The sequence below is a fragment of the Colletes gigas genome, unplaced genomic scaffold (genome assembly GCF_013123115.1).
Source record: "Colletes gigas isolate AHSC1104 unplaced genomic scaffold, ASM1312311v1 Colletes_gigas_Sc00048, whole genome shotgun sequence".
NCBI classification, from domain to species: Eukaryota; Metazoa; Arthropoda; class Insecta; order Hymenoptera; family Colletidae; genus Colletes; species Colletes gigas.
The window spans coordinates 459,811-473,192 of record NW_025106677.1 but is presented as its reverse complement, the minus strand read 5'-3'; the positions used below and the strand labels follow the sequence as shown (position 1 = coordinate 473,192).

At 35.4% G+C, this 13,382-nt stretch overlaps 1 protein-coding gene across 2 annotated transcripts; it reads left to right on the top strand.

The window, feature by feature from the left end:
• Positions 1-9,193: 9,193 nt before the first annotated feature.
• LOC122403286 (N-acetylglucosamine-1-phosphotransferase subunits alpha/beta) lies at positions 9,194-12,702 on the top strand. 2 transcript variants are annotated; one of them, XM_043406727.1, is made up of 8 exons: positions 9,275-9,346; positions 9,671-10,092; positions 10,172-10,383; positions 10,482-10,699; positions 10,838-11,265; positions 11,371-11,542; positions 12,047-12,234; positions 12,312-12,702. In XM_043406727.1, exons 1-8 carry the CDS (start codon positions 9,293-9,295, stop codon positions 12,619-12,621), a joined length of 2,004 nt encoding a protein of 667 aa, XP_043262662.1. In that variant the 5' UTR covers positions 9,275-9,292; the 3' UTR covers positions 12,622-12,702. The 2 variants fall into 2 exon arrangements, with proteins under 2 accessions (XP_043262661.1, XP_043262662.1); XM_043406726.1 differs by having other exon boundaries at positions 9,194-9,346; positions 10,482-11,265.
• The last annotated feature ends 680 nt before the right edge of the window (positions 12,703-13,382 follow it).

Sequence of the window (13,382 nt, the reverse complement as noted above, 5' to 3'; positions counted from 1 at the left end):
GGGAGTCGAGAGAGAAAGGCTCACATTTGCCTTCTCGCTCTTAACAACTGAAATCCGACCTCCCGTCAACGGCATACGATTTGGATTCTCGAGCCGAGATTCTCGACTGCCCAGGCATTTTTACTTTCCGACCTATGTAGGCGCACATAAGCAAAGTACCCATAATGAAAAAAAAATTTTGTAAAATTTATTTTACGGAAATACACGTTTTAAGTCTTCCTGATCATATTTTAATTACTGAAAAAAAAGACATTTTTTTTTATTCCCATGTATGAGCACACATATGTATATTATTAATACGATTTTTGAAAATCAAAATACTTTAAGATTGAAAATTAATAAATTAAAATGAGATTCCACTCTTTACCAGTATTGTGCACGCTGTGGTATTTTTCAATAAGAAGAGTTCTTACTTTTATAACATAAACAAAACAGTAGAATTAATAATTGCAGAAATTAATTAATAATGATTTTCCTCGATTGTTTTGAAATAACCGTATCAATTGGTTATGACGAACTAAATAGAACTAACTAGAAACAAAGGAAAAGTGATCCCGTTTGCCAGTTTAATACAAAGTATGGGTTGTATCTTAAATTTTAAAAGCACATAGTCGAATATTTTTAAAGGTACAAAACATAGCGTTTCATTGTAGAACAGTAACATAAGTTAGCAGGTAATGTCATAAAACTGTTTTTCCCAGCTATATGCCTTTTTACCTGAAGTATAAGGTAAAAAGTACGAGCTACAAGGTACGACTATCCGAAAATCGTTCACATTTTATCAATGTAAATGAAGCGGCCTTTCTATCAGAGTTAAATACAAAATTTTGTAATTTCTGTGAAAACAAAACTTTCTCGATTCGTTCTCGGGCAGTCAAACCGATCAGACGTGTTGACAATCGCTCGCAAGTTCCTGTGTTTATAATTCAGTCTACTGTGCCGTGTCGGTGCGCGGAGCACCACACAACAACGTTAGTGCTATCGGTGAGCCTTCTAAATACAGAAGACCCGTCATGGAAGTCATGGAATTTGAAAATATAACGAGCCATACCCAAACCAATACAACAGTTCAGCCTACAAAATCGTATGCATCAGCCACGGTAAGCAGTGTTTTTCCAACCAAGGATCAGGCAGTAATAATCGACGTCATAGACGGAACTACTATCAAAGAATATGCACAAGCTGTAGCAAAAATCACTGGACCCAACGCCATACGATTTATCTCCCGCATATCAAACAACAGAATCTGTGTTTACCTCGATAGTAAAGCAACAACAAAAGCCCTCGTTTCCAATTTCAAATCACTGCCCATCAACAATACATCCACCCCAATCAGACCCCTAATAAATCCATCACAACGAATTATTTTGTCCAACGTTTCTCCTACCATACCACATGACTACATCGAAAAAGTACTAACAATCCATAACATCAAACTGACCTCGAAACTATCCTTCCTCAGAGCGGGACTACAAGACCCCGGTCTTTCCCACATAATGAGCTTCAGAAGACAAATTTATATAAACCCAGATGATGTCCATAAACTCCCCGAATCGTTTCTAATCACGTACGACGACACACAATACAGAATTTTTGTATCTACTGACAAAGTTACCTGTTTTTTGTGCAAACAAGAAGGGCATATTGCAAACCAATGCAATACTCAAACCGAGACACCAATATCAAACACATCAGCCAACAAGGAAACGAGAAATAACCTAACACTAAACGATACGGAACCAACGTCAAGCGTCAATAACTCACAATATAACATAGACTACACAAACGAAAATCCAACCACAACCGAAATCAGCGAGACAGGAAAAGATCCCAATGTCAACATTCCAGCCAACCCCACTACGGCTAACTCCAGCGCAGACAATAACCAAATACTTGCCATTGCAAACCCTCAAGCTCAATTAAAAAAGAGACCACTATCAGACACCTCAGAAGAAGACCAACAGACAACAAACAAGCCCATCTCAACACCCGTAAGACCACGTGTTAACGACTCTAATTCAAACGATAAACCTGCACCCACCACTATGAAAAAGAAACCCAAACGCAGCCAATCACTAACAAGAATCATCGAACAAATAGACGACATTCTAAAACCAGCAAAAACAGCTCTGGATGACCCCTCAAACCATCTTATCCTTAACTATTCTCAACTGAAAAGTTTCCTGGAAAATGCTATCGGCACAGAAAACCCAAACATTATCGCGAACGACTACACTTCTGACAAGAAAGCATTAATACATATGCTTTACCTAATCTACCCCCTAATGCAAGACCAAAGAATGAAAAACAGACTACACCGATTAATCAAAAAACTAGAAACAGAATTAGCAACAGCAATCTCACTACAAACCATCCTCTCGAAAGAGGGGAACTCATCCTCCCCAGATCCAAAACCCCTATAAACCCAAGACACCAACCAAACATCCATTATGTCACTACAAATTATCCAATGGAACTTGAATGGTTTCTACAGCCGACTCGAGCACCTCCAACTACTAGTCGAAGAATTTCAGCCACAAATAATCTGCCTACAAGAAACTAACTTCAAAAACCATAATTCAGGTAAAATCAAAAACTATAAAACATATTTCAAAAATCGCAACACTGCCCACGCAAGTGGAGGAGTCGCCACCTTTGTCAGAAATAACATCCACAGCCAAGAAATAACAGTCACATCCAATCTAGAAGTTATCATCACTAAAGTAACATGCCCTAAAGATCTGTACATATGCAATATACATATACCTACCGAACAGCCATCACTTAGATGAATCCGAACTCACTCATCTAATAAACCAAATTCCAAAACCTTTCATTATACTTGGCGACTTTAATAGCCACAATATCCTCTGGGGATCTCATAAGACCGATTCGCGAGGAAATTCCATGGAAAAAATAATAAACTCAGCAAACCTCAGCTTACTAAACACTAACGAACCCACTCACTTCTGTTCGGCATCCGGTCGGTTCAGTTCAATTGACCTATCCCTATGCAGTCCAACAATCACTCAAGACATTACATGGAACACAGTACAAGACCTATACGACAGTGACCACTTCCCTATAATGGTGACATGCAAACTAAACCGAATCACTGAAACTAATAAAGCCCCAAGATGGAAATTTCAGAAAGCTGATTGGGATATGTTTCGGAAAGTCATATTGGACTCATCTTGCCTGCTCATAGAAATAAATCCAACAAACTTGAACTTAGCACTCGAACACTTCTCAGAAGCCATCATCGCAGCAGCCAGTGCAGCCATCCCGAAGACAAAAAACAACACCAACGCCAACATCAAATATAATCCATGGTGGAATGAAGAATGCTCACAAGCTGTGAAAGACTGCAAACATGCTTTCAACCGGTACAAAAAACACAAAACCGCAGAAAACCTTATCAACTTCAAGAAATACCGAGTCGTATCCCGTAAGATCACAAAGGACAGTAAGAGACGATCATGGATAAACTATACCTCAACTCTTAATCCACATACCCCTCCCTCAGCAATTTGGAAAAAGATAAGAGCTATCAAAGGTTCAAACCAACACTCCTCAATGCCAGCCTTAAATAAGGAAGACAACTCTATCTCCACCGACCCAAACGAAATATCCGAAATCCTGGTAACGACTTTCCAGAAAAACTCCAGTGACTGCAACTATTCAAAACAGTTTCAGATCTACAAACAGAAAACTGATTCTAACGCGTCGAAGCCTCCAATCATAGTCCAAGAAACACCTTACTCCTCCAACCTAAATTCTCCTATCCAATTTGATGAACTGCTATACTTCCTAAACAAATGCTCGAATACTAGTCCCGGACCCGATGGAATACCCAACATCTTCCTTACCCATCTTCCACAAGAGGCGCTTAACTACATACTTGCAATATTCAACTGCATTTGGTCCCACAACATCTTCCCAACCAAATGGAGAGAAGCGGTTGTCATCCCAGTCTTGAAACCAGGCAAAACTCCAACGGACCCCAACAGTTATCGACCGATTGCTCTAACAAACACAATGTGTAAATTAATGGAAAAAATTATAAACTATAGACTCCGATGGTACTTAGAATCAAGGCACCTCATCGCTAAACAACAAAGTGGCTTTCGACAATTTCACTCCACATATGACCACCTAATAAACCTGGAAATGAATGTATGCGACGCGTTTGCTAATAACCAGTATGCAACAGCTGTTTGCTTAGATATAGAAAAAGCGTATGACATGGTCTGGAGAAACCGAATCCGAAGAATTCTCCAGAATTTTGGCCTTTGTGGAAACATCCTTAATTTTATCAGTAACTTTCTATCTATAAGAACTATCCAAGTTAGAGCCAACAACGTCCTATCCACTACAAAAATTCTAGAAAACGGAGTACCTCAAGGCTCCGTCTTAAGTGTTTCGCTATTCCTAATCGCTATAAATGACATACTGGACAACATACCAGTCCCGGTCAAAGGACTTTTATTTGCTGACGACTTAACCCTAGTATGCAAAGGAAGGAACCTTCATACTACCCAGACCCAACTACAAGAAGCACTAGATAAATTGCAGAAATGGTCACTCACGTCAGGGTTCAAATTTTCTTCCACCAAGTCTAAAATAATTACCTTCAGCAGAAAGAAACAATATGCGAACATAAAACTAACTCTCGATAATTTGATAATCAAGGAAACATCCTCTATCAAACTATTAGGATTAACATTTGACTCTCAGTTAACATGGACACCTCATATTAATAAACTCAAAACTGATAGCTACCAACGACTAAACATACTTAGAACAATAGCTGCAAATAACTGGGGAGCCGACCTCAAAACCCTACTCCTAACGTATAAGGCAATAGTGAGATCAAAACTGGACTATGGATCAATCATATACAACTCAGCCAACACCAACATAGTAAAGAAATTAGACCCTGTACACAACAATGCTCTCAGAATAACAGTGGGCGCCTTCCGCACTAGCCCGATCAACGGCATCCTTAGTGAAGCTTCAGAACCTCCATTACGAATTAGAAGAAAATACCTAAGTATCAAATTTGCAGTCAGAATTGCCTCCCACCCACAGAACCCAGTCTTCCATAATGTATTCAGAAAAAACAACCTAAACTACTTGCAACAAAGGAAAAGAACACCCCATCCACTCTGCTACAGAATCAGTAATTATCTGAAGGAGCTTGGCATGGAAATCCAGCTCACATCGAGCAGATCCATCCCCAGCATCCCTCCGTGGACCTTTCCAAGAATTAGCACTAACACCTCTCTACTGAACTACAGTCAAAAGAAATCTGATCCAATCATGCTAAAGGCTATGTTCCAAGAATTGGAAGCGGGACTCGCAAACCACGTGCATATATACACAGACGGGTCCAAGACACCATTCGGATCCGGATACGCAATTGTCAGGAACCAGTCAACCGAAAAAGTTAAACTCCATCACAAAACACCTATCTTCCTATGCGAACTTCAAGCAATTAAACACGCCATCAAATCAACTTTAACCGACCAAAATACAAATTTTGCAATTTTCTGTGACTCCACAAGCGCCATCTCAGCAACACAAAAACTATGGACAAGCAACCCTGTCATCCAAGAATGTCAAGAAGCCTACACCAGATCGAGCCAGAAGAACAACTCAATAACAGTAATATGGATTCCTTCCCACATTGACATAACCGGCAACGAAAAAGCGGACCGTGCAGCTAAAGAAGCAGCCAACTCATCCACCCCCAACCACCACGACAATGGCACTCACCTGGAAACGTTACTCTCCATTCTCAAAGAAAAAAGTAAAAACTGTTGGAACAAAGAGTGGAGCACATCAACCAAATCCCGTACAAAATTAATCAAAAATGACTTCTATGAAAAATCCATTACCTGGAAATTACCCAGACCAGACCAAGTGAGAGTATCACGAATCATTATAGGCCACACCAAACTGACCCATCAACACCTCCTCCAAAAAACAGGCCCACCAATATGCGAAACATGCAAAGACCTCCTAACAATAGAACACATCATCATCCACTGCAGAAAATATATTCCAATCAGGCAACGGCTCAACATAAAACCAACCCTAAAGGATAATCTGAAGGACAACACATCGACCCAAAATCTATTACAGTACCTCAAAATTACCAAATTGTACAACAAACTCTAAAAATGTATTCTCCGAGTCGCTAATAACCCTTAGCGGTTGATGCGACTTTAAACAAATAAATAAAAAAAAAAAAAAAAAAAAAAAAAAAAAAAACTTTCAGTAAATGTACGTGGTGCTTGAAATTTTTATGTTTTGACTGTTTTTATGAAAAGTACCATCCAGATTCATGTACTTCGTACATTGAAAATAACATATGTTAAATGTAATCGGTTAAATTTAACTTTAAAAAAAAATATTCGAAGGTCAGACAAAAATATAATGTCATATTTAGTGTACGCTTAAAGTATGATTGAAAAAATAAAAAAAAAAAGTTCAAGCAGGGTTCGAACCAGCAGAGCAGAAGAAGTTCGGAACTTGCAGACAAAGACCTCATCACTCACGCCACGCTGATTAGTGGTGAACATAGTACTATTTCTGAAAATAAGTACCTGTAATAACTTTAATAATATCTCAAAGTAAAACCTAACCCAAAACCTGGTACCATTCCAACTTTTCCTTGTTAGAAACGAGTTTTCAATTTGTCTTAGTGAAAATCGCAATCACATTTTGCACATTATTCTAAAACATTTGTGGTATTCGTTTTCAATGCGATTTAAGTAAGCATGTAATGTATAAGATTTCATTTAATGTTTTCTTTTCTAGAGAAGATAGAGAAAAAGTTTATATAATTTTTTTTATATGAAATTTAATTCGTCCTAAGATTTATATGAAACATTTAAAAAATTTTTTATACATTATGTCTATATATCGGAACAACTATGAAACAAGAGGTATAATCTGTAAGGAGTGTATGTGTGTGGCTAGGAGAACCGTTATCGTTTGCGTCGATAGGAGTGTTTAGTCTAAGCTAGAGTAGGTATCGAGTGAGGTGTTTAGGTTTAAGCTGAAATACGTTTTAGAGACTGTGTCTCGAACGTGCGTTTTGTTTAGATCATTATTATAAGATAGGAATAAGGAAGGGTCGACTTTGACTGCAGGAACGTCACTCTGTATCGAACGTTAGTCGAGAGCAATCACAGTTTTACGTTTATGATCTTTTACGTTTACGTTTTATGTTCTTTATGTTAAATAGTTAGTAAATATTAAATAATATAATTACATCGTTACGTTTAGTGTTCACGTATTTGAATCCGTCCACACGCCTTTGAAATGAGAACATAAAACTTAAATGTAAAGTTTCATTTAAATTCATTCAGCTATTTATATTCAATCGTATTAATAATATACATATGTGTGCTCATACATGGGAATAAAAAAAAATTTCTTTTTTTTCAATAATTAAAATATGATCAGGAGGTCTTAAAACGTGTATTTCCGTAAAATAAATTTTACAAAATTTTTTTTTCATTATGGGTACTTTGCTTATGTGCGCCTACCTCGTGATAAAGGCGGGGGCAGAGATGCCAGAAAAGCACCGCCGGGTGCACACGCACACATGCTAGATACGCCTACGTGAGCTCGTGGAGTTTCGGAAAGTCGACAAAGGCAAACTGACGCATGCCCTCTTTCTCGATTCTCCGAAGCTGTCCGAAATTACATAGATTATAAGATAAAGAAGCGTTCTCCGGCGTTTTATTAAATACTACCGAAACGTGTGCGTACATTTAAGTGGGATTGATTAATATTAAGGTACATATTAGTATTCTAATATGCAAGGTCCATACGTGCAGTTGCACATTCCAGTTTCGTTTCTAGAAAACATGTGATGGATTATCTCACATGTATTAACATTTTGTTAGATTTTTTATCTCTTCATCAGTCAGAGTTCGTACGTGCAGTTGCACATTCCAATTTCGTTTCTAGAAAACACGTGGTAGATTATCTCACATGCATCGACATTTTGTTAGGTTTTTCATCTCTTGATTGAGTAGTTCTTTTAGGAACTCTCACTTTGTAGCTTATTTCTAACTTTTCGATAGCTTCTCTCTTAGATAGGTATTCGAATTCCTCGCCAAAGGAAGGGTGGTTAAGGCGAGGTTGGGGCGGGTCTCCTTACGCAGCAACCTCCACGCAGTGAGACCTGGGGATTATTATTTACTATGTAATTAATATAACTATTAATTACACAGCAAATAATATGAGCTAATGGCTGCGTTCTTCTTATAGTTCCACATACGTTCTTCGCCCCAATGTACGATCTGATAATACCGATTTCGAGCCACGAATACGTTTTTGCAGAGTTATTTTGTAAATAAATGATGTATTACAATTTAAAATAAAAAATAGAGGATTTGCGGTGTACTTATCAATGAGGTACTTACGTCCTAATCTTTAAATAATCTTAATCGATTGGTTATTCCAATGAAATTAATCGATTGATGCTCAATTCTAGACTGTACAGCTTTCATTCCGTTAAAAAATACTAAAATTTATGTAATTTTATTTTCTGTCTCACTTCCTCTTGTGTTTATTTCTAAATCTGTTGGTAACGTTGTGAGTGACACGAAAATGGTAATGGGACTCTAGAGTCCCAGAAAAATGGGCCGAAAAAATACATTATTATATTATTATAGTATATTATTATAATATAATAATAAATTGTTCAATTTTTGACATTAGATCCCTGATACTTTTTTAAAGAGAATACAAAAATATAGCAAAGTATATATTTTTATTTAAAAAATCGAAGTAATTTTGAAAACATGACATATCAGATTTTGCTATCTGATCACAAAATTATATTTATTATTATATAGTAATACAACAGAAAAATCATTTTCAGGGTAGTCCATAGAGCCGCACAAACTGCTTTTACGCATCAAAACATACCATTGTAGTGAAGGGTTATATGTATGAACAAACGCTTACAGCGCGTGAACGTTTACACCGGATGTACCTTTTTGCACCCTACACGGTGTAACTGCACCCAATAGCACCCTCCTGTTTAACTCAGTGCTTCCAGTTTTGTTTATATGTTTGTATACCGGTACGAGTAACTTCGGTAGTCGAAGTTAATTGGAATCAGCCGCATGTAAACAGTGGTGTATGGATTCGTATGACTATTTTAGCGATGCCAATCGCATGTAGACTCTTTATAAATATAATGAGCACATGGAAATTATTACAGCGTCGATGTTACGATCTACTCTCATACAAATATTCGCTTCTTATGATATTAATGGCATTTACTTGTATATTTATCGGGATCATTCATTTCGGAGAGGTTAGGAAACCCACGATTTTTCACTATTGTTTTGATTCTGTAGATCGTATTTGTTAATCGTTAAAAATCTGTATTTCATTGTTTCTCGTTGAAACTAAGTCGTTACTCTATCAATTATTTAAATGTATCTTTATAATTGACAGAATTTGTTGACGCGATTAAAAATATACAAATGTTTTAAATAGCGTTTTCATAACTTTTTGTACATGTTCTGACGATAATACACCTTGAACATAAACGAATATTAATTAGGCTTGTTTTAAACGATTTAACGATCTAACGTATGTGAAAATTGTTAAACTTTATTTAAATATATTTTTCCAGATATGGGTGACTTGGAGTAAAGAAAAGTATGAAGCTGTATTTCATTCTTTTAACGATAATATATTAGGTATCTCTTTTCAAAAAAAATTATGTCAACATGTTCCAATAGATGTTGTATATACATGGGTTAATGGCTCTGATGCAATTTTTTTAAAAAACCTAAAAGAACATGTTCCTATTATGGATATTAACACTGCAGCATCTAGATATAGCGACAAAGATGAATTACGATATTCGTTACGTTCTTTAGAAATGTATGCACCATGGGTTAGACATGTGTACATAGTTACCAATGGCCAAATACCAAGTTGGTTAGATATGGATAATCCTAGAGTTACTCTTATTACTCACGAAGACATTTTTTTAAATAAAAGTGATTTACCAACATTTTCTAGTCCTGCTATTGAAAGTCATATTCACAGGTAATATAAAATTTGCCTGTTTTATGTAGATCAGTGATTATGTCTATTGACTTTTACATATTAATTTTTATTTCTACAGAATTCCTGGAATTTCAGATAAATTTTTATACTTTAACGATGATGTAATGTTAGGAACTGAGGTATGGCCGGAAGATTTCATTACTCAAGCAGGTGGCCAGAAAGTGTATCTTGCATGGTGGGTTCCTGATTGTTCCGATGTCTGTCCTTGGGCTTGGGTGGGTGATGGGTCATGCGATCCTGCTTGTAATACAACATTATGCGAATTTGACGGTAATTGTTACCTTTTGTCTTTGTCTTTAGATTTTGTACCGATAATTTGGTAACAAAAATATTTTAGTGACTCTGAAATAATATTAATAATTATGTAGGAGGAGATTGTGATAGTACACCAGTTCCTACAGATAGCGAAGCACTCGATGAAGAAGGAGATTATTCACAAAAGTTTTTACAAGATACTCAAGAAAATACTTATTATGGATTGAAATTCTTAGATATATTAAAGAATAAAAGCAAATCTGCATGGAATAATACAGAAGCATTTACCCAACAAATATTGCCAAATGAGTCTACACACTTGAAGTCTGATGTAAATAAATTTTATAATTTTAACACTGATAAGTATATAAATCACGTTGAAAAGGTTTTTAATGAACGTGAACATAATCAAATTATATCTACTCAAAAATCGATATTATCGAAAATGATGCGTAAGATGAAATTTCAGAATTCAAATTTTACCGAAAGACGTATTCAACTTAAACGTTATTTAAACGATGACAATATAAATTTACCAGAAGTTAGCAGTACTGTCAAGATTAATAATAAACCCAATTATTCCGATCAATGGAAACTTAGAACTAGACAGCTGGATACATATGCGGAATCTTTGTTGTATGTAAATAGAATATATAACATGGCATATGGATTCGAACGTAGGAGGGTACCTGCTCACATGCCTCATTTAATAGATAAATGGATCGTCGCTGACATGCACAAAAAGTTTGAAAACGAATTTAAGAAAACGTCTAGTCATAAAGTTAGAAATTCTGAGGATATGCAGTTTGCATTTTCTTATTACTATTTTTTGGCAAGCGAAAAACGGAAAGTGCCAATTGAAGAAATATTCGACACATTTGACACGGATAAATCAGGGTATAATATTTTACGAAACAGAAATCTAGTTTTTATTAGTTTTTACTTTTCGTTTATCATTTACTATTATTAAGAATTTAAAACTAATACCAGTATTATTTTCAGGACTTGGTCAGATAGAGAAATTAGGACACTTTTGTCCAGATTATATCCACTACCTCTCGATTATAGTCTAGTTGTAGAGTTTGAAAATGCAATAACAAACTGTTCAAATCACGTAAAAATTACAGAAATATCGAATCCACCGCAGGGAGAAAGATATTTGGATTCATCTCTTGTGAGTAAATATTGTTTTTATTCATTGTAACCAGCATAATTAGCAAAATAAGCTAGATCCTATTTTTGAGCAGCGGGGGAAAGCACTATGGCATGGAGAAACATGCGATGTAACAACACCGCATATAACATATATCAAAGCATCAGACCGATTAGTCAAACCGTCAGACCGCCAGCTCAGTCCGAGTTCACTTACGACACTACACTCATAAACTACACCCCATAATCCAACCTCAGCTATTAGAATGTCACATAGTATCACTTGGTATAGCTAATTGCAGCCGTAGATCGTAGGACTGATGACATTATTGCCAAATTTATTATGTTCTGACCTGTATTAGAGAAGACCGTGGTCCATTACTACTTCAACTCGTGTGAGCCCTCACGTTTATACCGCTTTCCTCCACTCCTCAACAATGGGATTTAGCTTATTTTTCTTGTAACTAATACTTAAATGTGAAATAACGTATAAATCAAATTATGGTGTCCGGTACTCGTCTTATAGCCAATTGTATCTAAAGAATTAATAGCAAAATGCGAATCAGTTTCAAACAAGATTGAAGCTAGGTTCGGAGAAAAGAAGCTCTATCCACATGAAATAATTAGAGCAGGAAAAAATGAGATATTCGAAATGTTGACGAGCAATGTATCTCTAACTGTGCAACTCTTAGATGAAATTCGCAGAGATCCAAAGTAAGTCAACATATTAATTTGTATTAATTATTTTTATTAATTTAAGAAATAAATGAAACGATTTCAATAAATTTTAGAAAATTTATATGTTTAAACGATGACATGGATCCTCTTCGCCGTTCAGAAAACGAAATTGTTCGAGCATTGTTAAACGATTTTTATCGTTCGCTTTATCCATTGCGCAGCACATTCGAATTGCCTTTGCAATACCGAAATCTTTTCACTCATCGACATGAACTTTTTGAGTGGAGAACTAACCGTGCAAAAGCTAGAAATTTATTATTGTGTCTTATTGTTTTACTTCTTGTTACGACTTTTTATCATTTATTTTACAGTCAAATGCGACGATTATTCAGAATGCGAGCATTGCCCACTCTCCTCATTTAAGGTGACTAAAAATAGTTGTAAAATTAGTTCTGCAATAATCTAAAGAGAACAGTGACTGAAAAAATTGATGAGAAATCAGATTTTGTACATAAAACTTTTTATGTGCACGTCATTTCTTTACAAAATGTTACTATTTTTACAATTGACATATACAATATATTTCCTCTGATAGGTGTTTTAAAAAAAATTTAATGCGACTTTAAATAATGGATCACTACGATAATTTTCATATATATTATTTATGTAAAAAATATGAATTATTGCAAAGAATTAATATTTTGTTTTTTAGAATTTAATGTAAAGAAATTCAAACAGTAGATTTTTAATATCATGTTTTAAAATTAAGTAAACTATTCCTGTGATATTGACTATGTACTGATTTTTTCTGTAACGAAATGGAAGTGTGGATCTGAGAAATTTTTCTACAAAATAATTGTACAATGGTAAATTTATTACCTATACATAGATTTTAAATAAGCGATGTGATTGATCGCTGTTATATATTTTTAGTTAATATTTAATTTAATAATATTTTCTGGTGCGCATTAAAATTTTTCACTAGAAAAATCGTTCATTCGACAATTGTTAAAGACTTACTATATACCAAATTTATACTTATTAAAATATTATAGGTATAATCGATGAAAAGTGCTAGTACACTGAATGTCTTTTTAAATTCAACATTTCTATTTATTTTGTTTACAAAGTCATGTATATAACTTCCTCTAAGTAAAGCGGTGTAGTACCTCGTATGACTGAAT

Excerpts from the sequence above, each read along its gene's own strand:
- LOC122403286 (XM_043406726.1), top strand. The coding sequence starts at position 9,194 with ATGCCAATCGCATGTAGACTCTTTATAAATATAATGAGCACATGGAAA. Across the intron at positions 10,093-10,171 it reads ATTGAAAGTCATATTCACAG|AATTCCTGGAATTTCAGATA; the intron begins GTAATATAAAAT and ends TTATTTCTACAG. Across the intron at positions 11,543-12,046 it reads GATATTTGGATTCATCTCTT|CCAATTGTATCTAAAGAATT; the intron begins GTGAGTAAATAT and ends CTCGTCTTATAG.